The sequence below is a fragment of the Medicago truncatula genome, chromosome 1 (assembly GCF_003473485.1).
Source record: "Medicago truncatula cultivar Jemalong A17 chromosome 1, MtrunA17r5.0-ANR, whole genome shotgun sequence".
In the NCBI taxonomy this organism is placed as follows: domain Eukaryota; kingdom Viridiplantae; phylum Streptophyta; class Magnoliopsida; order Fabales; family Fabaceae; genus Medicago; species Medicago truncatula.
This window is the reverse complement of record NC_053042.1, coordinates 13,617,497-13,645,236: the sequence shown is the minus strand read 5'-3', so window position 1 is coordinate 13,645,236 and position 27,740 is coordinate 13,617,497. Positions and strand designations below refer to the sequence as shown.

At 30.8% G+C, this 27,740-nt stretch overlaps 3 protein-coding genes across 7 annotated transcripts; 2 read left to right on the top strand and 1 right to left on the bottom strand.

Moving 5' to 3' along the window:
* Positions 1-216: 216 nt before the first annotated feature.
* Positions 217-11,264, bottom strand: LOC25482792 (disease resistance protein At4g27190). The gene is made up of 3 exons (XM_013611389.3): positions 10,961-11,264; positions 10,816-10,878; positions 217-2,762 (listed from the first exon to the last, which is right to left on the bottom strand). Exon 3 carries the CDS (start codon positions 2,716-2,718, stop codon positions 1,192-1,194), a length of 1,527 nt encoding a protein of 508 aa, XP_013466843.1. The 5' UTR covers positions 2,719-2,762; positions 10,816-10,878; positions 10,961-11,264; the 3' UTR covers positions 217-1,191.
* A 2,246-nt stretch (positions 11,265-13,510) lies between these two features.
* On the top strand, positions 13,511-16,456 carry LOC25482791 (uncharacterized). 5 transcript variants are annotated; one of them, XM_039834191.1, is made up of 4 exons: positions 13,511-13,691; positions 14,486-14,845; positions 15,520-15,567; positions 15,744-16,456. In XM_039834191.1, the coding sequence occupies exons 2-4, from the start codon at positions 14,582-14,584 to the stop codon at positions 15,828-15,830; spliced, it is 399 nt and encodes a 132-aa protein (XP_039690125.1). In that variant the 5' UTR covers positions 13,511-13,691; positions 14,486-14,581; the 3' UTR covers positions 15,831-16,456. The 5 variants fall into 5 exon arrangements, 4 of the variants coding, with proteins under 4 accessions (XP_039690125.1, XP_013466842.1, XP_024637781.1 ...); XR_003011453.2 differs by lacking the exon at positions 14,486-14,845 and having other exon boundaries at positions 15,764-16,456; XM_013611388.3 differs by lacking the exon at positions 13,511-13,691 and having other exon boundaries at positions 13,698-14,845; positions 15,871-16,456.
* Positions 16,457-19,563: 3,107 nt separating this feature from the next.
* On the top strand, positions 19,564-20,415 carry LOC120578040 (pentatricopeptide repeat-containing protein At1g66345, mitochondrial). The gene has a single exon (XM_039830115.1). It carries the CDS (start codon positions 19,564-19,566, stop codon positions 20,413-20,415), a length of 852 nt encoding a protein of 283 aa, XP_039686049.1.
* The last annotated feature ends 7,325 nt before the right edge of the window (positions 20,416-27,740 follow it).

The window sequence follows — 27,740 nt, the reverse complement described above, 5'->3', positions numbered from 1 at the left end:
TAACGGTAAAATGTCACTAACGGTAAAATCTAATCACTACACTAGTAACTTAGTAAAATAAAGGTTCTCACTAACTATTAAAATAATTCTCACCAAAATTACCATTTTAGCCTTACCCGTCAAATGACTAAAATACCCTTCTAATACGGTAATCCACGTAAATGCACCCGACGACAATTAATACACACAAGCATAAATAATCACACACAAACACAATTAAAAGTAATTAAAATAAATCTAGCTAAAAATCGGGCTGTTACATTGACCATGACATATATGCTCCAAGTTTTTAAGATTAAGAAGTTTAAGTGTTTCCCAGATGGGAAAGGACACATGGATTCGATTCCTCTCTTTAGAGTCAACAATGTGCTTCAAGTTTGCATTATTTTGGACGTGGAGATGTTTCAGAAATGGAAATCCTTCCCCATTTAGTTGATAAAGCACATTCTGAATTCCATTTACATCATCCAAGTACAAATTCTCAACACCTTTAATCAATGTTTTAATCCCATGCTCCAAAGGTATGTTTGTACCAAGTTTGAGCATCAATGTTTTTAAGGTTCCATCTTCAATGTCAGACCAGTCCCATACATCTCCAATAGCTATTTTATATCTTTCCAGCTTCTCAAACACCAATTGCAAGTCAATTTGGATAGTTTTCGAAGTCTCACGAATTTGTAATTCTAGAGCTGTCAATTTGGGTAGTTTTCGAAGTTCGGCAAGACTAGCATTTTCATTATGAACCGTTGAACTCACATCTTTCCAATTAATAGAGGTATTACCCATGTACAACTCCTCCAATTTAGTCAAGCTTGATATGATGTTGGGTGGGACTACTTCTATTCCTGAACGGCTCAAATCAAGCATTCTCAATTGAGTCAATTTCTCTATTTCTCTTGGCAACTTGATCATTGAAGAATTCCAGAGTCTAAGAATTTCTAAATTTTGCAAAGCTTCTATTGCATCCATATTTTCCAAAATACAAAAATCCAAACACAATGTTTGAAGTTCTGTTAGTAACCGAAATGATGTGGGTAATGATGACAAGTGCAGACATGATAAATCTAGCACTCTAAGGCTTTTCATACCCTCAAAAAAAGTATCCGGGATTTCTAATGATTTATTCTTACTGCACAACCAGAAAAGCTTAATGTTTGGACAATCAATCGTTTGAGGAAGCTCATGAATATATCACTCATTGAGAAAGATCTGTGTGCACCTTTTAAAAAAATCCTTGGTTGGCCATTCCTCATCAGATTGTTCTCTTAGAAGTACATGTTTATCCCTACGTGTTATGGAGATAGCAAAATCACAAACAAAGTCATGCATTTGGATATTTCTGTCTGTTTTAACTTCAAGCAAAAGACATCTCGCCTCCAAAGATTTTATTATTGAGTAAAGTCTGTTTCTTGCATCATCCATGGCTTTAACATGCTTCAATATGTCCAACCCCATTGCAACTTTGAGAAAGTACTCTATATCATTACCTAGCATTAATGCAAAAAGCAAGAAGAGATCCCTCATTTCATCACTCTCCAATGAGTTGTAACTCAATTCCAAAGCAGAATAAGTTCCAGGCTCCATCTCTGTATGATCATTACTTTGTAATTTCCTTAATGCATCTTTCCAAGATTCAACATCCCTCTTATTTATCATTGCACGCGCTACTGTCACTACCCTAAGAGGCAAACCTTCACATTTTTGGGCAACTTGATATGCTACATCTTTCAAAGTTCTATCTTTAACCACATCCCCTGCCATAAATTGAAACAAGCTCCATGTCTCGTTTTCACTCATAAGTTCAACTTTGAAAGTGAAATCCTTTGGAACATCCATTTGCAGCAACACATCTTGATTTCTACTTGTCATCAACAATTTGCAACCATTATGTTCATCACCAGCTGGTATCCCCACTTCTTTCAAATCAAGTATGGTCCATATGTTATCTAGAATGATAAGGATACTTTTCTCCATCTTGATTCTTTGTCTAAGGCGTTCTGCTCTGCCACGATTACTCTCCTCTTCAAATCGCAGACCCAAGAAATCTGCAATCTCCCCTTGAATTCTTCTAATGTCTAGTTTTTTCGATACTTCTGCCTTAACCACTTTATCGAACAATTTATTTTCCTTGGCTATTTGAGCAACTTTCTCCACCAGAGTGGTCTTCCCCACTCTACCCAACCCATAGACCCCAATGTTGTGTGAATTAAGATCTGCTAAAGCCTGGACAATGTCTTCCTTAAGCAACTCCCTTGTGTCGTACTTTTCATCATCTCTTGTTGGGAATGAGGCTACTACATCTAGAGGGGGAAGGTAGCCAATTTGATCAAAACTCTCCTGACTTTGAACTTGAACAACATCGTTTTTAATTTTTGTAGCTTTCCTACTTAGTTGATGACGTAAAATCAAGTTGGGGAATGACCATGCTGAGCACCTAACATTGGGATGACGAGGATCGTTTTGAAGCCATTTTGCCTTTTCAATGACCTTGTCCACTTTCACCAACCAATCTGTAACATCTTTTTCAATTACTTTACCATTTCGGGTTTCACTTTCAACCTTATGGATTATTCTTTCTCTTGTATCCTCAAGGTGTTCAACACTATCTTTTAATTTCTTGAAGTTACCTTTGTAGAATATCAAGTGATTTGCTTGACGTACAATAGGCTCAACGGTATATTCTGTTATTTTTCCAACAATAGAAGTTAAAATTTCCATTGATTTTCTTTTCTTCTGTTCTTCCTTGTGACTTGAGTCAAAATCTGAAAGTGAAAATAAAAATACTATTTATGGATGAGGGCAAAAGAAACAAGGGCAACATTCAGAAATGTGAGGACATTAACACATTACTCTTTTTTTTTTTTCCTTTGTTTTTTTATTTTATTTTATGGAAAACAGCAATTAATAATAGGACATACTTTGATTAGAATTTGAAAAATGTAGACAATAAAATCCAATAATATTGATAGACTGTGCGAATTGAATTTCATTACAGTCATGTGTAACCGATAAAAAAATTTAAGACTTGTATTTTTTATAAAAAGATTAAATATACTATTTTATCTCTATAAAAATACCAAATTTAGTTTTAATCTCCATAAAAAAAATGATTTTCATCCCTTCAAGTTTTAAAAGTATTATTTCTATCCCATGTAGAATGTGCTAGATTTTTTTCTGGGTCCTTGCATAATTATGATCCTTTGTTTTACTCTGAACTCAATATTTTTTGTCCTAGGCATTTTGTTTTTGAGAGATAAATATAATTCATTTTAGAGCTCAAGAGAAAAGTTAAAGATATAAACTTCAACCAAAAAGTTAAAGATATAAATATCATGTTAACCGGTGTCCTGGAGCACTTATTAAGGAAGATAAAACAATAAAGTTTTAAGTTGAAAATAACACTTTTTAAACTATCGAGGAGTTGACAATATCGTTGGTTTGTAGTATTTCCTCGGTTTCAAAATAAATGCCATCTCTAGCAAAAATAACTTGTTTTAAAATGAATGTCCAATTATTATTATGCACACAACTTCTAAATTACATTTCAATGTACTATTAATTACTTTTTTCAATAGCACCCTTAATTATTATTATGCACACAACTTCTAAATTACTCCATCCGTTTCACAATAATTGTCTCTTTACCCATTTTTTTCTTAAAATAATTGTCACTTTAAAATACCGATGCAATATTTATTATTATTTTTATTATTATACCCTTATTTATTGAATTTCATCAAACTTAAATACTCCACTAACTACAATTAATATGGGTGTTTTTGTAAATGATATTAATATTGTCATCAAAATCAACACAATTAATCATTTCTTTAATAATCATGCATAAACCTTAAATGATTATTACTTAGAGACGGATGGAGTATTATTTTCTACTTTAATATATAATGATGGGATGTGCACCATTAGTTAACAAGACTATTTTAGTAAAAGTGTCCTGTCTTTGGACAACATTATTACATTTCTTAATATGTGTGTAACAACCTTAAACGACATTCGTTTTGAAGCGGAGGGAGTACAAAACAACATAGAAATAGAAGGACATGTAAATAATCGAATCCAATTTGAGTGGTTGAAATGGGGGAGTGCATTAGGTGTTTAATTTTATGCAATGTGAAAGTACCACTTAAGTTAAGGGAAAATTTTATCAAACGACGATGTTGTACGGGATCGCGTGTTGGACGGTAAATAACAAACACGAACATAAAGTAAGCATAATAGAGAGGGAGGGAGGGAGGAAGGGGGAGAGAGAGAGAGAAGGGGGGGGGGGGGGAGGGGGGAGGGAGGGAGTGAGGGGAGAGAGAGAGAGAGAGAGAGAGAGTTGGGGTAGCATATACCGTCGGAAAGATGGTAGAAACTCGAATAAGTTGGTTTGGGCATGTAAATAAAATACACGTGGATGAGGAGTTATGTCACTAAAGGTAACCTAGAAAAACAACAAGAGAAACTATTATGAAATATTTAGAGATAAATGAGTTTGAGAAAGCATGAATTTTGATAGAACACTATGACGTCGTTTGATTCATATAGCCGACTCCACTTAGTGGAATAACACTTGATTGTCGTCGTTGTTGATGTGTGTCTAAATAGTACTCTCTCTGTTCCTTAATACATTTCGCAGTCAACCATTTCACATATGACAATATTCAATTTTGACTATTAATATATTTGATTATCAACTCATTTGGGTTGGTCTAGTGGTTTTGACTTAGGGTCTGAGAGTGTGCTCCTCCTTAAAATCTGAGGTTCGATTCTCTTCGGTGCCAATTTAGATGGGCTAACTTAACTTCTTAAAAAAAAATAGAGTATATATATATATATATATATATATATATATATATATATATATATATATATATGTTATACCCTGATTTTGGACCTAAAAATACTCGTTCAAATTTCTTTTTAACACTGATACTTGTCAAATTCTCTGTTATTTTTTCTCTGAATCTTTACTCTTTTTTTTTTAACACATTTTACTGCCTCTGTCTGTCTTTTCTTGCATTACAAGTCATTTAAGAACTCTCTGAAGCGTCGCATTACTTTTCTTGCATTTTATTTCAAAAAATCATACAAAAGGGTATTTTGGTCATTTCCTGCAGTGGAACCCATTTTAGTCCCTGTGTGTGCCTCTGAGTCTTTTTAATTTGTCTGTACAAATCATTGTTGAGTCTTTGTTTAAAAATCATTTCAAAAATTGCATCTGAGTCAATTCGAGTCAGTTTAGTCCCTAGGGGCATTTTGGTCTTTTCTTGTCAAAATTTCGGCAGGGAGGTATTTTAAAATACCTCATGTCAGTAATTGGTTCGTTTTAGTGCTTTTGTTGATTTTATTTTTTGGTTTCACTTTACGTTTTGTCCAATTTACTAATTTTAGTCCAATTTTATTTTTATTGCATTTTAGTCCATCAAACAATTTCCAGAATTGCATTTCAGTCCACTACTCTTTAAAAATTGCATTCTTAGTCCTTTTTTTATTTGCTGTCCAGTCCTTTAATTTCATTTTTTTGCAGGAAGGTCCCAAAACAGATGTCCTTTTCTCATTGGTCCAGAATCACTCTTGGCAGTCTATAAATAGACTTTTTCTGCACAGATCCATTAATCACACGCCAACTCAACAAACACAATAAAATTTTCTCTCTCCTTTCTGTTAAGATCAAAAAATCAGAAATTCTCAAGAACATGAAGAACACCAAACCCTAATTTTCTTCAGAAATCATAGAAGTTCATCAGAAATCAACGAATTTCGTATCAATTCTCAGAGATTCGTATGAATCTTCATCACTGAATTGAAGATTTCCCTACAATTCTAAGTGCGAGCTCACATCGAAGCAAGCTCAAGCACCGATCACAAGGAATCTCTCGCGTAGATCTAAGAAGCAAGAAGCAAGCTCAAGCACATAATCACAGAGAAAGAAGCAGATTCGAACCGGTAAAGAAGAAGAAGAGCATCACCGATTTATTTTCGGATTCAAGAACAACAGCAACGAAACAGAATCAAACCAAGATTTTCCGAAGATTTTCGCTTGAATCTCCAATCAAATCAGAGGTAAAAACACTCAAACTTCATCATTCTCCTTTCAAAGTATCAACAAAGACGAAACAATGTAAATCCCTAGGATTCAAACGTTCAGAAAACCTAAAGAATAACTTTTCAAAATCGTATGAAAAATCTTAGATCTACGTTGTTTCAAGCTTTGTCTGTAAAAAATAAGTTCAGATTCGTGTTTAAAATGAAAAAGGATATCTTAATCTGTAAAAAAATTTGAAAACGGAGAGGTTTCTCATCTCCGGTGCGGCGGCGCCGCCCTGTTGGGCCGGCAAACCACCACACCGGAGCGGTGAAGCTCGCCGGAGAAGATGAAGATCATCTTCTGATTTTCCAGAAAATTCTAGAGAGAAGAGAGAAGACTGAAACTTAGAGAGAGAAAGAAGGTTTGCAAATGAAGAAAACCGGCGTTCAGACTTTTAAATAGGCTAGTGAACCGGACCGGTCCGAAACCGGTCCATTCCCGTTGATTCCTGGCCGTTTGATCTAGGGTTTCAGGACTCTGGATCAATCCTGTGGCTCCTGTGCGCCCAGGCTTTTAGGAGTTGGGTTGGGCCTATTTTCTTTGGTTTTCTTACGTCTTTACTATTTTTGTGCTATTCACACCGTTTTTCTTGCTATTTGAACCAGTGCTTTGATCAAAAATCTTGATAAAATTTCTAAAAAATTCATGCTTGCTTTTTGATGTTTTCTTGATGTTTTTATGACATTTTTGCATATTGAGGTTGATAAAATCTTGTATGATTGATTCATAGCATTTTAATTCTTTTTGGATTATTTCTTATGAATTTTTTGTCATATCTTTGTCCTTGATTTGTGGATATGTGATAAAAGCCTTTTGATGTGTTGATATGAGATAGTTATGCCTATAATCACATGTTGATCTTGCTGTTTTGGATTGATGCATGAAGCCTTGATTTTGTGAGCAATGTATGTATATTTTGGGAAATGAAATGCTAAGCCTATTTTAAAAAAAGTTGGTATGAAATTATGCTTGAATGCTTCCAATAATTCCATGTTATAGCTTGAGATAAAGAAAACCATTTCAAAATTTACCATGGCATGAGAATTAGAGGCCACAAATGCTTTAAGTTTCATACCAAAATTCTTAGGGTTTGTTATCATTTTATTACTATCTTTGTGTCATTTTATATGCTTTTGTCTCTTGTTACTTTTTATGCTTTATTTCACTAACAAGTTTATCTCCATATTTCATACATCTCATTAAGCATTGCATTCCTATTTCAATTTTACATAGTTTAGTTTTTTTTTGTATTCTTTTATTTTCATTTGGGAAATATAATATTTAGGTAGGTTTTATTTCTTTTAAAATTCTTCGCAAAGACCATAGCATGTATCTAGGACAATGTAAAGGACTATGGACATTATAAGGGATGTACACCGACACAAACACCGACACGCACACACGTTGCATGATTACTGCTTAGATGTATGCTTAGGTTTTACAACGCTTAGACAAAAAAAATCATTTTTTTAAAAATATGAATAACCTCACTTGAAAACTTTCTTTCTAAAATATGAGTCAAAACTCCTCATTTCCCTTTTGTTTTCTTAAGAAAAATCCCAATGAATTTTAATCATACTTAGACTTTATTTTGCAAAATAACTACTTCCACCTCACTTTTTCCAAATCTCATGCCCTTGAGGCCTCTCACCTCCATTCTTCAAAATTCCTCTTTTCTTTTCAAACTTAAAATCAACCAACAAAAACAAAAACAATTTTCGAGAACGAACTACGTTTGGTTTTGATCCCTTAAAAGGGTACGTAGGCAATGAGTTAAAACTCCTCCAAGCCAAATAAAAATAAAATCTCGATCATCTTCTCTTCCCCCATTCTTCACTCAAATAAAATTTCTCTTTTAAATAAGTAGGCAATAAAAATAAAGCGTAGAAATAGACTTAGGAGAACGGTTCTTATGGAGTACCATAATCGCTCCGGGTGCCTAACACCTTCCCGTAGTGAAAACGACCCCCGAACTTCGAATCTAAGGGTTTTTTTCTCAATTTTGCCCTTCCCAAAAAAAATAGAGAATATCAAAGATTGAAAGGTTCAAGCCTAATTTATGACTTGACACCCGAAAATCGCGATAACAATATATATATATATATATATATAAATTTAATGTTTGAAAATATTAAAGACATCGAACAATATATTATATATTATATGTTAACATTTAAAAAATTTATATATTAGTTAAAAAAATGACTTAATAGCAGTTTTAGCCCCCTAAGTATCAGGAAGATGCGATTTTGGCCCATAACAAAATAAAATACAATCCAGCCCCTTAAGTATTGTTCTTTTTGCAGTTTTGGTCCCCTAGGTCAATTTGACCAAGTCAATGCTGATGTGGACACCACATGTGTAGTTTTATTTATTTTTAATTATTAAAAAATAAAAATAATTATTTTATTATTATTTTTAATTAAAAAATTAAAAAATTACACACGTGGCAACCACGTCAGCATTGACTTGGTCAAAATTGACCTAGGGGACCAAAATTGCAAAAGGGGTAGTACTTAAGGGGCTGAATTGTATTTTATTTTGTTAGGGGGCCAAAATTATAACTTTCTAAAATACTTAAGGGGTCAAAACTGTTATTAATCCTAAAAAAATATAGTCAAATCAAATTAAATTATGTGAATAATATGTAAATTATCAAACTATGATATTTATTTAGAAACGGAGAGAATATATTCAAATGGTTGTAAATATCATGATCATCATGAAAAATAATGATTGTGATCATGTAAAGAGGAATGCCAGGGGGAGTGGAGATCCTCTCCATTTTGTACTTCATTTTTTTTTAGGGAAATACTAACAAATATTTTGATAAAAAATTTAAAGTAAAAAATTTTATCTTAAAATTTGTGTATTCAACCCAATAAAATATTCTCTGTTTCAACTTAAGTGACTTGTTTGCAAAAGAAAAAAGTGTCCCAAATTAATATTAATATTAACTCATTTCTTATAAATGCTTTTAACATTAATATTAACTCATTTCTTAACTAATTTTGTCCTAAATACTTTTAACCCAGTAAAGAGGAATTGCTAGGGGGAGTAGAGATCCTCGCTGTTTTGTTCTTCATTTCTTTTAGAGAAATGCTAACAATGTTTTGATAATAAATTTAAAGGGAAAATTTTAACATTGTAATTAACTCAAAAGAGAACGTTTTTTTTAGTAAATTACACTTCCCTCTCCTCAAAGATGCTTGAAATACATTATTCTTCTCTCTTATGTTAAAATATACACTTCTCTCTCCTATTATTCAAAACATATTAGAAAACTTTTCACTTCCCTCCCCTAAGAAAAGTTTGAAATACATTTCCCTCCTCTCTTATGTTAAAATATACACTTTACTCCCTCAATATTTTTTATTTCTAATAATCTTGCAAAAAAATAATAATCTAACACACTTCGAAAAAAATAGTATTTTGGATCTATTTTAATATAATAAAAAATTAAATCATACTTTTTTTTATTTCTTATTCACAATTTCGTTATCATTTAGTTTTAAACCCTATTATAAAATATGAAACAATTCAAAATAAAATTAAAATATGTGAAAAATTACTAAAGACAATAAAGCAGGGTTATTTAAAAGTTAATTTTATGCTCTAAATTATAAAATCAATAGCAAAATATTTAAATTTAATTATGATTGACATTTAAATTATAAAAAAATGAATTAATTTTTCTTAAATGGTGGTTCAAAATTAATATATATCATAAAATATTTATTTATGTTAAAATAGATTAAAGTGTAGTGCCTATTTAATTATTAAGGGATGGTGTTGTAATTTAAGCATCTTATAAGTGAGGGAAGTATAAATTTTACTTTTCAATGGAGGGGCGTGTATATCTTAACATAAGAGGGAAGGAGAGTGTAATTTAAGCATATTTAAGGGGATGAGAGTGTAATTTACTCTTTTTTTTTAGGAATCAAAAGAGAACGTTGTTGATAGCATTCCTCTTTACATGACTTCACAAACATTTAATACTAAAACGAATCCTAATTATACCTGTTTGTTATAGCTTTTTTTAAAATATATTTTGGTAGTGTAATGTGTTTTTGTTATAATTTTTTTAACAACGAAATTTTTAAGGAAATCTTCAAATGAAAAATCCGTTTGAAAAGTTTGTCTTAAAATGTCATTCTAAGTATTTCAAAATTTGATTGTAATTTCTTTTTATACTAAAATTTTGAAAAAATCTCTAAAAAAAACTATTTCAAATAGTTTTGCATAAAAATCATATTTGAAAGATGCTACTTTGAAAAAATATGTGATTTTTACTATTTAAAATCTCGAACAATGAATATTTAAGTTAGTGAATGTCGAAATCTCTTTTTTAACTTATATTAAATAAGTTTTACTATTTTTGAGTAAATTTCAGAAAAATTCATTTTTAAAAATGCAAAGGAAAATCCATTTTTTTTAAATCTAAACAAACGGACCATAAGTTAAAAAAGAGAACAACAACAAATGTAGAAACTACATGATCTACAAAGAACAACAACAAAATATTAAAAAAAAAAAAACTTGAATCACAAATTGCAAAATTTTACTCTTTATTAGCAAAGGAAGACAAATTAATGCATACCACTTGTTGAAGAAACTCCATAAACATTAAACAACAACAACATTTTCAAATATAAAATTAATGCAATTACTAAAAAGAAAGATTATTAGGTCTTATGATAATTTGAAGAGCATAGACCTCTTACCTGGTGCTATTGATGGAGCGATCTAACATACAAAATGGCTTAAAAAAGCAGAAACTTAATGATCTGCAAACAACAATAACAACAAAATATTTAAACAAACTTTAATATATATAACTGAAAGGAAAACAAATTAATAAATGCGTACCTACTACTCTCTATAAGTTGAAGAAACTCCAATCTTTTAAATGAACAGAGTGAGTGAGTACAAATTAAAAATACATAAAACTTTCCATCACTATTTTTGAGTTTTGGTTTTTGGTTTTTGGTTTTTTTTTTTTTTTGAAATAAGAATGGAAAATAGCAAACAACTGCAAGACAAATTAATAAAAACGGAAATAAGAAGAAGAGATCAATTCAAGAATCAAATGTAAAAGACAATGAGCAAAGGTATTTTTTGTTATGAGTTCAAGAGCAATAAACTGACTGAGATAGATAGGTTTGGATTTGGACTAAGACACTTTAGATGCAATTTGGTTGGTGTTCTCTCGTACATATAATAAATTCAACTTCAACCACCTTTATTGTATACTTTATGGTCTGCACGTGGTTCACTATTCTGCATTTGTCTTGTCGACTTCACATCAAATGATACTTTTTTTTTCGTTTTGTTTTTTAATTAGCATTATTTTATTCAATAAAAAAACTATGTTTTAATGATAATTTTTTCATTAAGGATTTAATAATAGTACATTATAATTAATCATCATTAAAATGGAGATAATACTAAAAATAATAATTTATTACATCTTTGAATCAATTTTGATATAAAATAGTCATCGACCTAAAATGAAATAAATATGTATAACCTTGAAATAAAAAAAAACTCTTGGTATTACTCTTTTATTTTAATTCCAACAAGTACACATACTTTTGGATATTATCATCTTAATCTCTTAATACTGTTACTCTCATCGTATTTCAAATTACAAAATAATTAACCCTATTAGCAACAAAAATAAAAGGCAATATGTCAAATCTATGCAATAGAAGCTTATTTGACTCTAAAAAAATGGTTGTACAAGGTCTACAAAATTTTATTCGATATACATGCAATATATGCTTATAAAGTGGAAAAAAAAATGATATCCAGACCTTATAAAATTTTATTGACTTACTAGTCTCTTAAAAAATATATGCTTATTAGCCTTTTTTTTTTTTTTTTTATAAATAGGTCAAATGTTCTATTTAAAAATTTTAAGACAAATTTGACTCTTCGACAGACTAATAGGTCAGACTTAGATTTTAAAAATGTCAAACTAGGTTTAAAATAAAGCATTTGATAGGTTAATAGGTCAAGCTTAAGATTTAATTTTTTCAACTAAGTCTGATCTATTTAAACAAATTTCGGTCCAATCTATTCCCACCTATAGGTAGCACTTATATCCCCTCAATACTAAATGTCAAAACAACCAAATTTCCAAACACGACCTAAAAAGTATTTAAATATCAAACATTACATTCTTGTTTAATTTTGTCGAATTTCTGCAATCATTGTCAATATGTATCACATTAGAGTCAACATTCTCTTCTTTACAAACTTGGTTATAGGAGTATGCTCATGAGTATAGATCTCTAAATTTAAAGGAAAAAATTCACCGATAAGATAGCAAATAAAAATTAATAAGAGACTTAAGAACTTTTATATATAAGATAAGATATGTAAGATCATTTTTTTCACAAAAGATAAAAAGACAAAAAAATTAAGTAATTTGAACAGCTTATTTGGCTCCAAAATTTTTCTTAGGGTCTGTTTGGCAAGGCTAAAATACTAGTTTGCAGTGGATAGCTTATAAACTCGTCTGACAAAAAAAACTCTGTTTAGTAATGATCTTTTCACACGAGCTTATAGCTTATTTCACGAACTTATAAGCTATTTTTCAGACGCTATTCCAAATAGCGTTTGAACTTATAGCTTATAGCTTATTGTTTTTTCTTCCACTTTTACCTTTACTATTTTATCTAAAATCCCTTTTTACCCGTTATAATTCATTACAATCTGAAACATGTTATGTTTTCAATGCTGAAACAAATTTCAATCCCATTTTTTTGTCACATGATTTTTTTTCTTTCATTTAGCAATATACGTAGTTTTTTTTTTACGGTACTTTATAATGATTGAGTTTTACGTAATATGAATTAAACTTCTTAAACAAAAAACAGTACGAATATAATAATTATCCAATTGGTTTTTATTTTGTAGGAAAAATTTATCTAGTTGTTGTTGCTAATAAAGATATAACTTATTTTTTGTTTTTTGTTGTTGTTCTACCTCTTCACTTTTAATATTTTTGTTTTTTAACTTATGGATTCGATTTTTCTTTTTGCTTTTAAAATAAAAAGTAATCAAGTATTTTGACAAAAAAATAAAATATTAATTTGTAAAATATATATTAAATTGATTAATTTAAATTATTAAATATCTTAAATTTTAATATTAATTGATACACATTTTATTATGAATTAAGAATATCCTTTTATTTTATTTTACTTTTATCAGCTAGTTTAACCGTTGATTTTACCAAACACTTTAATTACCATATCAACTATCAGTCATCAGCCATCAACTATAAAACATCAACTATTAGCTAGCTTATCAGCTATACACTATTTTTACCAAACAGAGCCTTAAAAGACTTAAGAACTTTTGTATTTAAGATTATGTAAGGGGCAAAATTGAGGCAAATGTTCAGGCGTGTAAAAATGTTCTATTTTTCAGTCTTCTCCTTCTCTAACTTATCGTGACTCTCCCTCTCTTAGTGACTCAATCTCTATTTCAATTTCATATCATTTGCGCCTCTTCCTCTCTCAATTTGCGCCTCTTCCTCTCTCAACTCTTAGTCTCCATTTTCATTCCCTCTCCTCTTCACTTTCTCCAGGTTTGTTCCATGTTTTTTCTTTGTTATTTGTTCTATACTTCTATTTTGTTCTTGAATGTTGATGCTTGTTAATGGGTGAATCAATGAGTTGATTATTTAAATTCAAAACTGCAATTTATAATTGTTGATTATCCCTAATTTTGATTTCCCAAACCCTAATTTAGAATTGTTAATTTCAGAATTTTGATTCTACTGTTGTATAAGTTGATCAAGTCCAATGTAATAACTTGGATAACGAGAATGTAAGGATTTCTTAGGATTATTACTTCAAGAGGCTCAAATTTTGGTAAATAGTCTAAAACAAGTTAAATACTTTCATGAATGTGTGAATAAATTAGAAACTTTGCTGATTGTTTGATATAGCAATATAGCATAATTGTTATAACCACTTTGTAGTATTTTTTGGGCATGTTGGTGTGTTTGTGTGAACTTTGATGCTTTTTATTTGGCTAAGTTGTTATAGCAGTATTTTTCAGCTTGTCATGTAGATGTTATTTATTTATTTATTTATTTATTTTTTTGGGGGGGGGGGGGGGGGGGGTGTTTCCTGTCATGTAGCTCTGTCATTTTTTAGCTGCGTGAATAAGTTAGAAAAATTACACATTTTAGCATAACACTGTTTATACGTGGTTGTAAAGAATTAAGTCAACATACTACAATAATAAGCACTATGTCACATTTGAATTTGCGATTAAATTTTTGCTTAGGTTCTAAGAAATTTCTGGCTCCGCCACTGGTTTCAAACACCATATGTTGTTATTCATAAAATTTATTGTCTTCCTTTAATTTGTTAGGAGATCTCTTCTTTCTCAAACTCGTACAATTGTTACTACCATAATCTTTATTCTATCAATGGTGCTTTTATTTTTTATCTCATTCCCACTAATTAAATGACGGAGAAGGAGATTTCGGTGTTTGATGGCATTAACAACGATGCCTATTGGTGGGTCCTTTGTAACGATAGATATTTCGCCACAAATGGTACATCTGGATGGAAAAAGTTGATAGAGGCAGTTCCGACATTGTGCGGTTGTGCTCATCAATGGTGGTATCATCGCCATCCACATGCAAGTTGGGAATTCTTTAGTGACGCCCTTATATGGCATTTTTATCTGGACTTTCATGAAGTTTTGCCTCATCCAGATGAGGGGAAGGTAACATAAATTGACGATGACGATCATGAGATGCATCATTGGGCTGACACTAAACAAGTACCATAATCTAATGATGATTTGAATTTTGATTGCTTTAAAGTTAAGCTTAATATATGTTTGGTCCCTTAACTTATTTTTAGATTTTATTTTGATTCCCTATTTATAAAGTGTTTCAATTTGGTCTCTTATCTTTACTTCCGCCAATTAAATTAGTCATCTCCGTTAATTTTTTGCAAAATCTATTAAACACTTTCCACATGTCATTTAGAATTTGTGATCAATGACTGAATATAAAAAACACACATGGCATACAATGGAGACACAAACATACTATAATTTCTTATTGTCTTTCCATATTTTTTTAATTTTCTAAAAATAAAAATTAAAAATTACAACAATCTTCATCCTGCAGCTTCTCTGGCTCTATTCTTTCTTCATCTCTTATCCTCTTCATCCACCTTCATGCCTCATCATACCCAGAAAATAAAAAACTCAATCTTCTTCATCTCTTATTCAATCAAAAACCCATAAATTCCCAAATGAATTTTTTTCTTATTTAAACTAATTTCATCATCCAGAACCGTCTTTTCTTCATCATCATCAGTATCACCTTTTCAATCCATGAGTATTGTTTTTGTTTTGTCTCTATCAAATTCAATTCAATTTAATGGCAGGTTCATCTCAAACCACTGTCCTTGTTACCGGTGTTGGTGGTCGCACAGGTACTCTATTTCATGTTAATTCTCGTTAAAATTTCATGTTAGTTTATGAGTACATTTGATTATATTTTTTTGTTATAGAATTGAGGTTTATCGTGCCTCTAGAATTTATAATCATAATCTTATAATTTTCAATTTTATTTTAATTGGGGTTTATTAAACAATAAGATTTTTCTTAGATTCAAGATTTTTTTTTCAGATTCAAGAAGTTGAGGACTGATATGTGTAATCTGTCCCAAATTGAATGTTTAATTTATGTACAATGAAATTAAAATGAATTGAATAATTATATGGCACTTGGATCAGAGGGTTAAGATTTTGAGGTTGGAAAGGGAAGATATTGAAGAAGGAATAGAGCCAGAGAAGCTACATATTGAACGTTAGAGGGAGTTTTTGCATGAATTGGATGTCCATTGAAGAAGAGGGAGTGAGCAAATGAGAAGAAGAAGATGTAGCAGGGTATGTGCTGCTGCTGGAGGATGAAGATTGTTGTAATTTTTAATTTTTATTTTTGGGAAATTAAAAAAATATGGAAAGACAATAAGAAGTTATCATATGTTTGTGTCTCCATTGTATACTATGTGTATTTTTTAAATCCAGCTATTGATCACAAATCCTAAATGACAAGTGGAAAGTGGAAAGTGTTTAACAGATTTTCTAAAAAATTAACGGAGAGGACTAAAACGATTGACGGAAGTAAAGATAAGGGACTAAATTGAGACACTTTATAATTAGGGAATTAAAATGAAATCCAAAAATAAGTTAAAGGACCAAAACATGTATTATGCCTTAAAGTTATGATCAATAAAACAAGAGTCATGTTAACTTGTGCTCTTAAAACACAAGCTAAAGAACTTAAAATGGAAATTCAAAATAGATTTTATATTTAAAATACATTGAAAATTTAATGTATTGAATGCACAATTTCCACATTTAATTTTTTCACTTATTCTCACATGTCTATTGATTTTGGGTCATTATCACTACCCGCAATCACACAAAATTTTTGATATTACTACCTCCGTTCCTTTTTAATTGTCACATTTTGACATTTTACACAAACCAAGACAATCAACAATTGATACTACTTTTGATGCAATAAGCTATATTTTTACTATAATGACCTTATTCATTTAATATCTCATTTCATATATTTCTCTCTCCGCAATAAATAATAATTAAGGACAATATTGGTAAAACAACATTTAATGTTGCATTGAACTTTGAAAGTGACGGTTAAATAAAAATAAAATTTTTCTCAAAAAATGACACTTAAAAAGGAACGGAGGGAGTATTCAATTAGGTGTATCAAGTTGGTTAATAGTGATGCTGGATTATCATTAACTGTCCATATTGATCAATGACATAAACAATCAACGACACGACATTTATAGGATACAATATCATATGACCCTAATGGAGGCTATATTTGTGCTAATTACAACCTTGAGAGGACAAAGTTGTTTTCGACGGATGGAGTAATGATTCGATAAAATATTAAAAAATATAGTATATTAAATAAATGGTTAAATATGTTTTTAGTCCCTATAAATATGTCAACTTTTCATTTTAGCTCATCTAAAAAATTTCTTTAACTTTTAGTCCCTAAAAATTTTTCCATTTTCACTTTTGGTCTCTCCTTTAAAGTAAACTCTTATGTAAAATTCAATTTTTTTCAAAAAAATTTATAATATTATAAGAATCTCTCTAATTTTTTTTTTAGTATTTTTTAACAAAACATGAATTTAATATGAATTTTTATATTTTTTACGATTAAAAATTCATATTTAATTTGTGTTTTGTTAGAACATTCTAATTTTTTTAGAATATTTTACACATTTCTGCATAATTTCATTAAAAAATATAAAAAATAAATGTAAAATAGGGAGGAAAAGTAGTGATTGGAAATTTTATAGGGACTAAAATTTGAAAGAAAATTTTAGAGAAACTTAAATGAAAAGTTGATATATTTATAGGAACAAAAAACATATTTAACCCAAAATAAGCAATGTAGTAGTTATTGGCTTACCGATACTACATTGTGGGAAATGTCTCTTCTTATCTATTTAGAAGAAGCATTTATTGTATTACTAGTTCCCTGATTTATTTATATTTAGTTCATATTACTTAATTAAATATATTCATATGATATATACTTTTAAACAAACTAGAATGTTATATGAGATTTCAAAAGATCATGTTTAGACTTTGCAAACCGTAGCTCGGCCTAAGCTCAAACACTTTTGAAATAATGTTTGAAAAAAATTAAGCTATCAACTTATAATGAAATAACACTTATCAAACATGTCTTTTTTTATCATGCGAACTTATAAACTATTGTTTTGATCTTGTAAGACAAACCCTTAATGCTCTCTTTGTTCTCTCATCGTGGCAACTTGTACACATCTCGACCCAATTAAGTTATACCCAACAATTATTTCACCTCATCTTATCTTATATATAATTTTTTTTAAATCTCTTAAACAAACATTCCTTAATAAAAGTCTCAACATTTTTTAGCCAAAAAAGTCTCTTAAGCAACATATTAGAGTCAAAAAAAGTTGTAACGAATTTTTTGATTTTCTCTGTTTTTTTTAAAAGGTTCTGCCTATCTTTTTATTAATAAAGCGTATTTTCTTATATATAAATTCAAACCTCAGATATGGGCATCCCCAATTCACTATCAACTTGATAGTTAATCTTGTTTGTTCAACCTCAAGGATTTTCACTACTTGGTCAACCTATATTAGAACTGCAGTTGAATATTTGGCTTTCGCACTATTATTTTATTTTTAAATTTTAATATTTGAGTAGAGTGAGTTAGCTTTCTTTTCACGTTTTTGCAATTTTGTAACTTACCAACACTTTTCAATGGAGATGATGCGTTACTTATAGCACTCTTAGGATATAATACTGTTGTGAGTAGAGATTGTCTTCTTTTTACCATTGCTTTGGATGTTTGTGGTGAGTAGAAGAATAAGAATGAATCAAGATGAATTCATTTCCTATGTGATCAGTTTGATTGATTAGTGTTTTCTTGTTGAGGTAGACATGATGATAGAAGTTCGTCATAATCTTTTTGAGTAAGGTGAGGTGATGATGAAGGTTCTTGTTGAGGTTAAGTGAGTGAATTTTCTAGATAATTTAAGGGTTCTTGTTGTTAGGGTAATGGTAAAGATTGAGTGTAGGTATGATTTGAATATGAAGGAGGTTGAGTACACTAGCATGCTCATCACTCCCTCTATCTGTCCTGTCCTTCCATTCTAGACCTTATTGTCACTTTTAGCACAGTGTGAAAAAGTACAAAAGAGCATAGTCAATTTTGCCTGATCAAAATCATTTGACATACGTACTCTAAATTTCTATGTTTTTATGATAACAAAGATTAGATTTATAATGAATTATTTAGTCATAATAGAAGCTAGTCATTTTATTTTTCTTCTGAAGAAGATCTATGATATGGAAATCTGCATTTCTTCGGAACGTCATGTTGAGAATGAGATACACTCAATCTGCAAAGAGATGATCAAAAGAAAAGCAAAGTAGGGAATGTGTATGCTCAATCTCACCGTCTCAGTTACAAAGATTCATGCAAAGAGAAGAAAAATGTAATTTTGAAACCAAAAATATTAAATTCAGACCTTGCCACACTCATATAAAGACAAAACATAATGAATTTGTCTTACATGTGTTTGATAAAGAAGTGGTGTCCTTGCGCAAAAGTTACTCCTTTTATAACAAAACATTTGTTTACAAATTGAAAAGAGAAAACTACACACACTACAAGTTAACAATTACTCCTCAACACTTCTCAGTTTATTATCTCCGGTTTGAACCCTCCGGTTCTCGATCTGTTAATTAAAACCTAAGTGAAATCGAGATTAATTGACACTGCTTTCGATGTTATTCATTATATATATCGATGAATTAAGGTTTTGTGTCAGTTTATCGAGTTTCAATGCTTTGCTTCATGTTGCTCAGAGGTGTAATTGATTTTAAATGGTTTTGGAGGTTTGTGGTTACATGATTGATAAAATGGTTTACCCTAATTTTGTCACTTTCAGAATTATGATTGATGCTCTTTGTAAAGAAGGGTTGTTGGAGAGGAATGTTGATACGGTGGATCCGATTGTTGGAAAGCGAAATTCACAATTGCCTTCGGTGATTGTTATGTCGAGTTTGATATTGAGAATGTTGGAAATGGAAAATGAGGAGGGAGAAGAAGGAGAGTTGGTTAAGTTAGTTAGATTGTTGAAGAGATTGTTGCAGAAGAATTTGATTGGTGATTCTATTGCTTATTCGTTGATTGCTCATGTTAAAGTTAGATTAGGGGATTTGGATTTTGCTTTGGAGATGTATAATGAGATGGTGAGGAGAGGTTTTAGAGAGAATTTGTTTGTATACACCTCGTTTATACAAGCGTTTTGTGAGAGGGGACGGATTGAAGAAGTGGTTGGATTGATGAGGGAAATGGAAGGGAAGGGGTTAGGGGCTTATGGTGAGACTTATGAATTTGTTATAGTTGGACACGCGGATTCGGGATGGGTGGAAGAGTGTTGGAGTGTTTTTGAAGAAATGATGAATGTTGGGTTTGTTCCTGGTTGTTTATTGTTTGATAAGGTGGCCGAGAAGCTTTGTGAGAATGGGGATGCGGAGAAGGTAAATGATATGCTGAGTGCTGGGTTTTTACCGAGTAATGTTACTGATTCACATTTGATAGATGGTTATGCGAGAAAGGACGAAGTGAAAAGAGTTCTTAATATATATTATAAAATGGAGTATAAGTCTGTGTCCTGGATCGTCTGTTTATCCGTCGATGATTCAATGTTTGTGCTATTTTGGAAAGGTTGAAGATGCGGAGAAGTATTGAAGGATTATGAAAGGTTGGTCGTTGTCTCCCAATGTGACTACATACAAGACATTGATAACTGGTCACATTGTTATTATTATTGTCTGGATTATCGTCTATCGTTTATAGCTTACGTTTAACATCTTTACTTTGTTCAATTTCATGGGGTGTACTTTTTATGTGAAAAGGTTTTAATCCTTATTAGGTGTTTGTTTATGTAATGACTGTGGCAATGTTCATATTTTGTTTTATCTGTTAATGTGTCATCGATTGAATTGAACCTTGTTTGCATTCTTACGATCAATGTGCATCTATTTTAGATTATTATTTTAATTCAATTGAAGTGGAATTCATTGTCTCGATTTAGTATTTGAAGTGAATTGATATGGTATGTTTGGTTGTGGTTAGCTTAAATAGATATGTAAATTAGTTAAGAGCACCAAATTCTGGTGCCAATAATATGAAACAATAGAATGGTGATTCATTAGGCCTTTAATCAATAACCAGAAAGACGGTGGAAAATGAAGTCCTTCGTAATGAGAGTAATGAGAGCTGAGGAAAATACGAAAACTATGTTAGTCATACTAGATGAGGGTACTTCTTCCTCAAAGGTTAAGTAGTAGCTAAAATATATGTAATTTGAAAAAATGACTTGACCAAGATAAAGTCAGTCAGCCTTACTGAAAAGTGCTTCACTAGATGCAGGAATAAATTATCATTAGATGCAGAAATGTTTGTATTCGGAAGACATGGTGTAAATGCCCCACCTAAAATTTTGATTGTTTTGAATTATATAGTTCCACCGATTCCAAACCCAAGCAGTATCTTCAATAGAAACTTTTAAAAAAGATTTCACAAAACACTAGCACATAGGCTTAGGACATAGCATGCATACCATTTGTCCATATAGAAATGTTCAATTTTTTGAAATAAAAAGAGTGTTCCATCAAACACGTAGAAACACCCCCCAAAATGTCATGGTTGAATTTGGTAATTAAACAAATAGGTAACATAATAAAAGAATCCCTCGACGTCACACAACGGAGCAATGAGAGTAAAATTCCAATACAAGGTACTTGACATGCAAGCCAATCAAATAACAACGTAAATATAAAATAAAAAAAAAGTCTTCCAAACACCAATATAAATAGCTCCTTGGCACTACTTCTCACATGTTTCTTGCGCCTGTGCGTCAACCTAATCGTCAAACACAAATACATGAAAGGGGTGAGTAATCAAGTTTCATAATGTACAATAATAAATTAGACAAACACTATAAATCATACACTATCTTTCACAAGGCATAAGTTCTCTTCCAAGGGACACACTATCACTCAAATGAATACACATTTCATAACAACACATGCACGCACAATTCCTACAACACTTCTATTTCACTTGGTACCATCTAAAGAGGGGATTTACCCACTAAACCACTCTGGAATTTTTCCATCAGTCTGTAATTCTACTTTTTTAATTAATTTAATTAATATATAGATTTATATCAAAAAAAATTTTTTACCTATGATCTAACAAGTATACCCCAACTATTAGGCACCACTAGTATATGTTCCCTAACACTTAAGTTTGTCAAACCCTACCTATATGATGACCATACAACACATCTTTACAACACACATTCACATTATTCACACTCACATTGCACTATTTTCATATTTTTAACCCACGTATCACAAATCACAATAGCACCATTCAAGTTCAAACAACACTTAGCATCAATGCTCACATATAGGAAATTACACAACATCAATATCATTCATGTCAATGCATAATTCAACTATAAACACAACAACCTGTTAGTGTTGCTAGTTCCTTATTTTAATTCCTAATTTAACAAATTTAACGATTAACTCATTATAAGGTTAAATATAGTTTGTCAATTGGTCAACTCCAGACAATATGGGAATCATACTTGCCATTTGTTACATTCACTATTATACACATAACTTAATCGAACAATTCTCACCCTTATCTTGATCATATTATGTCCATTTGTTGTTTCCAATTTTAATTATTCATTAAAAATTCGTTATAATGCCTGTTTAAAACTCCAACCCTCACTCTCTATACTATACCTCATTATATTGTGATCTAAGGCTTAGGATTATCCATCAATTAATCTGTACTTTTCTTAGACTTAAGATAAAATATAGGTCTTAAAGATGTAAGCATGGGTATTTCCAGAGCTATCGACGACGTTTTAGAAGTTTGTATACACATGTAAATACCTCTTGACCGCAATAGATACTCTGAGATGGAAAGAGGAGCTTGCTTGGCTCATAGCCAAACACTTGGAATTCGGGTGGGAAAGATTCAGTCTATATTGGGAATGGTTAATAGTAAAATAGAAATAATAATATGTATAGGGTGACTCAAGCCCTATTAAGTATAAGTAGCTAATGCTCATTTGGCGACTCTACGGAGTGGCACTATATGAGAGTAATGTTGTTATTCCTCGTTTATTGATAGGGTTGCAATGTAACAATGATTGTGTTATTTTACTTTTTGTCATGTGGTTGTGCTTGTAGGAATATATTTAGTATTGGACCACTACATGAAGATTTGGGAACCTAACTGAGGATGAGTTGGGTCTACCATCCATAGAAAGCTGACCATACTTAGAAAAATTCAATCTCTAGAAGACTGAGTGAGAGCTTACGCAAGTTAGGCCTTGGACAACGATGACAGTTGGGGAAGTTCTTTCCCCTCATAGAGTTCACTTACTAAAATGTTTTCATTCTAGATTGCATTCCCACCATTCTCAGTTAATGGACACCATGTGTGTCAACTTCGGATGTATGTTATGTTGTCGTGTTTGGCTAACTTAGGTTCTTCTTGTTTTACAACAAAATAGTTTTCATGAAACAACAAAAAAATAAGTAATATGTATATGTGAGAAATATACAAAAGTATTTTATTTAAATAGCCATTGTCTCTATGTTGGTGACATTGATTTTTTTAAGGGCTCCTAGTCAAATGTGAGGGCTATCACAAATCTTTTTAAAGAATATGGGGAGTACTCTGGTCAGCTTGTCAATGGCAACAAAAGTAAATTCTATACTGGCTCCATTACTCTATCTAGACAGACAATGATTGCTTCAAGAGTAATTAACATGTTACTTATTACAGAGTAATAAGTAACATGTTAATTTATACTTTCCATGTGTATTTATGGCCAATCATATTATTGAAAAAGCTTACACAAATGATCAAGAATTTTATTTGGAGTGGTGATATCAACCAACAGAAGATCTGCACCGCATCTTGGAAAGTGGTGTGCAAGCATATAGAGGAGGGAGGGTTAGCTATAAAAGATCCTTTTTTTGGTGAATCAAGTTTCTTTTTTTCGTCTTTGTTGGAAGCTTCTCACTTTTGAAGAGAAGTGGGCTGTCTTAGGTAGGACCAAGTTCTTTAGAAACGGTAATCCTATTAATCGTCATATCACCTCATCTATTTGGCATGGCATGAAACATCACATCTATCTTATCTTTCAAAAGGCTACCTGGTCCATTGGTAATGGGGAAAATCTTCACTTTTGGACTGATAGATGGTTAGCTAGACCTATTTTGAATAGTTGGCATATCCTTGAGCAGTTACATAGTTCTCTCAATATGAAAGATGGAAGATGGTTTGTGGAACATTTCTGATTATTTTGTCCAAAAATATCTACTTTGGTGCAACAAATCATAAACATTACTTTGCGTATGAAGCTTGGCCCTGATAACTTAACTGGACTAGCTCTATGAATGGCGAGCTTACCAGCAGCCTGGCTTATGCTCTCTTGAAAGGATCTGGTCTTAATCATCCTTGGTGTAAGTTGATTTGGAATTAGTTTGTCCTTCCTACGCATAATGGACTAACTGATGACAATCTCAGAAAGAGAGGTTGCATAATGAGAACACCACTCATATATTCTTACATTGCTTTGAAACTATAAATGTTTGGGAATGGCTGATGAAGGGAACTTGACTGCAAGTGGATACCTCTAGTACAACAAGTAATGATCTCTGCAGTCCTTCATATTATCTGGATAATATGGATAGAAAGAAACATGTATTTTCAAAACAAGTTTACCCCTCTACCTAGATTAATTAACCAGATTATCTTTAAGGTTCAACTCAGTCATATTTTGGCTATGGAAGCTGTCACTTCATATATTCTTTTTGAAGGAAGGTGGAATAATTGTTTGTTGTTAGTTAGGAATTTTCATTGTACTTTCACTCACACACATAGGGAAAGGGAAGGGAACATGGTGGCTTATGAAGCCCGAATACGGATAAGGGTGCAGGTACGATACGATACAGGTACGTGGATACGTGGATTTTCCAAATTTAGGATACAATATGGCTAAGATACGTGAACAAAAAATTTATACTATACGAAGAAAGTAAACATCGATTAAAAGAACTCAACACACATTTTATCTAATGTTGATTAACTGAATCATCTCTCTCTCGTTACCTTCATCCACAAGAAGTATAATTTTAAGTGGTTCATCGAGAAACAATTTTAGTGATGCATATCTAAAATTGAATCATATACATCCCTATTGAATGTTTACAACATTGTCTCACTTTTTTACTCTTCATCTTTTTTTAGGATACATATATGTGAAGTATCTATAATTATCCTTGTGTATCTGCGGAGTATCGTATAAGTATCCGTTAAATATTTTTAAAAAATTTAAATAATTAATTCCGATACTTCGTGGATGCGTATCCGTGAAGTATCGATATCCGATACAGATACGTCTCCGTTTTGGAGTATCTAGGCTTCATGATACTTTGGCAAAAAATGGTCAAAGTTTTTTTATCTTTCCATTGCTTTATGGGGATAGCCTAGGATTAGATTGCTCTAGAATTATCATGTGAACTTTTGTCAAGGGTTCAGCCCCCTGCTTATTAATTTTGGTTGCTTGATAAAAAAGAGAGTATTTTATCAGTTTTATTTAATTTACTAAAAGAAATAGTTATCTGCATGCAGATATAAATATCATTATATTATATTTGTATTTGTATCACATATATCTACAAATACGAAACTCTTTTCCATCCCAAAATGAAGGGTATATCTTAGCATATCTTACGTTTTGAGTTGTGCTTATTAATATTAATTTTCCCTTTAAAAAAGTGATAACATTTTTTTTACAAGAAAACATAACTAATTTATCAAAGCAAAAAGTTCAAAAGGATTAACTTATATTTAATTTTATTAATAATATATTTAAAAATGAAAACGTCCAAGAGTTTATTTCACTTTTAAAAAAAAATATTATTACTCCATGCAGAAATCCCTCTTTTTCTTTTGATTCTTGTCGTTTTATTTTACTCCAAATAAAATTTATTTATATTAAAATTAGTCTTTATAATATGTCAAATTTTTGATTTTAACCCTCAAAAGAAGGACTAAAATGAGTATTACAAAGAATGATTTCAAAATGATCATATTTTGCAAGTATCAAAACAAAACTCAAAGTACGTCAAGAAAAAAACCCGGAGGACTAAAAACAAAAATATATATATTTGTAAGGACTAAAAATTAAATAAATAAAAAATACTTTTTATTTTTTGGGTTAAGTAGTCTATTGGCTAGAATTTCATCTCTTAAGGTGAATAAGTGAGGTGTTAGGTTCGAACCCTGACCCATACATATTTTATGCTATGATCCTATCAACTGAGTTAAATTGACATGGACAAAAAGAATAGTAAATTTACAAGGACTAAAAATATATTTCAACCTTAATAATAACCGGTGATTCAAAAGAGAAGGAAAAAATATATATTCTAAAAATTTCAACCTTAATAATAACCGGTGATTGAAAAGAGAAGAATTTAGTGTTAGGTACCTTGCAAATGTGAGGATAGATGATGGTCTCATCATTTAACATTATGGGACTTCCTGTTGACAAAATGTTAACATTAATTAATTAATAACAAACATATCAGCCTTAATTATTTGGTGCCGTTTGCTAAAAAAAATCACCATTCACTCTTTTAATTTCGAAGTACTTCAAATAATTGCAACTGTAAATCGAAAGTTGCAAATTGATTTTAAGATAAAGTCTAAAACATGTTTTTAAAATGACTTGATAATTTATATAGTTTGATTTTTAACTAAAAATAAAACAGTTTGATTATCGTACCTTCGGTTTTTTTTATAGATAAAAGTAACTTTTTTTTGGTTGCCAAAGAGGTAGATAAAAGTAACTTATCTAACGTAAATATAGAAGGCAATATCTCTTTCTCAATTACTATGTTACATTAGAATTATATTATAAGGGAAATGCTAAGGGATATAAAAAAGACTGGTGCTAGTCACATCCCAAAAAAAACAAGTTACACCCCAGAATGACTAATATACCCCTAAGTTGAACATAAGTAAACTTAATTTACATTAACCTAAATTGAATAAGTAAACTGAATTTACATTAACCGAACATAAGTAAACTTAATTTACATTAACCTAGATTAAGTAAACTGAATTTACACAAACCTCTTGTATCTAGATTGAATGTAAGTAAACTAAATTTACATTAACCTAGATTGAGTAAACTGAGTTTACACTAACCTCTTATATACATGTAAACTGAATTTACATTAACCTACATTGAAGGTAAAGTAAACTAAATTTACATTAACCTAGAACATAATAAGTAAACTTAATTTACAATGACATAAGTAAACTAAATTTACATTAACTTAAATTGAACATAAGTAAACTTAATTTACACTAACCTAAATTGAACATATCTCATACCAAAGCAAACAATAAACAAATAGAAACTCATTGGAAATGAAATTCATGAAATTCACTAACCTTTATGAATATAGTACAGATCAATAACAAATATGTTGATTCAGATATTGGTTGCACAACTATGGTGATTTGTGGACGAAAGGGGGTAAGGGTTCAGAATGATCATAAAAGATGGGTTTTTAAAAATTGACATGAAGAGGGCAATTTTGGTATTATTGTAAAATTTTAAATAAATTTGGGTGTAACTAGTTTTTTTTGGGGTGTGACTAGCACCGGTCGATAAAAAAAGGGCAATATCTCTTTCTCAATCCATAAAAAGTAAAAACAATAAAAAATATTTTAGTAATAACTTTTTTTTTTGATATCTTTTAACCGGTGCCCGTATGATCCAATAAAAAAAGATGTTTCCTTTATTTAAAATAGAAAAGGAGCGGTAGCGCTTTCATTTTATAATAGAATTTGGCTAATTAATCAAGAAGTCCTAGCTCAACTGGCAAAATGCCGAAATTATTAGGCCGGATGTCATGACCGGGGTTCGAACCCCGGTACC

Coding starts and splice junctions, on each gene's coding strand:
- LOC25482791 (XM_039834191.1), top strand. CDS start 14,582: ATGACGGAGAAGGAGATTTCGGTGTTTGATGGCATTAACAACGATGCC. Junction 14,846..15,519: donor CTCATCCAGATGAGGGGAAG/GTAACATAAATT, acceptor ATTTAATGGCAG/GTTCATCTCAAACCACTGTC. Junction 15,568..15,743: donor CGGTGTTGGTGGTCGCACAG/GTACTCTATTTC, acceptor GATTTTTCTTAG/ATTCAAGATTTTTTTTTCAG.
- LOC25482792 (XM_013611389.3), bottom strand. CDS start 2,718: ATGGAAATTTTAACTTCTATTGTTGGAAAAATAACAGAATATACCGTT.
- LOC120578040 (XM_039830115.1), top strand. CDS start 19,564: ATGGTTTTGGAGGTTTGTGGTTACATGATTGATAAAATGGTTTACCCT.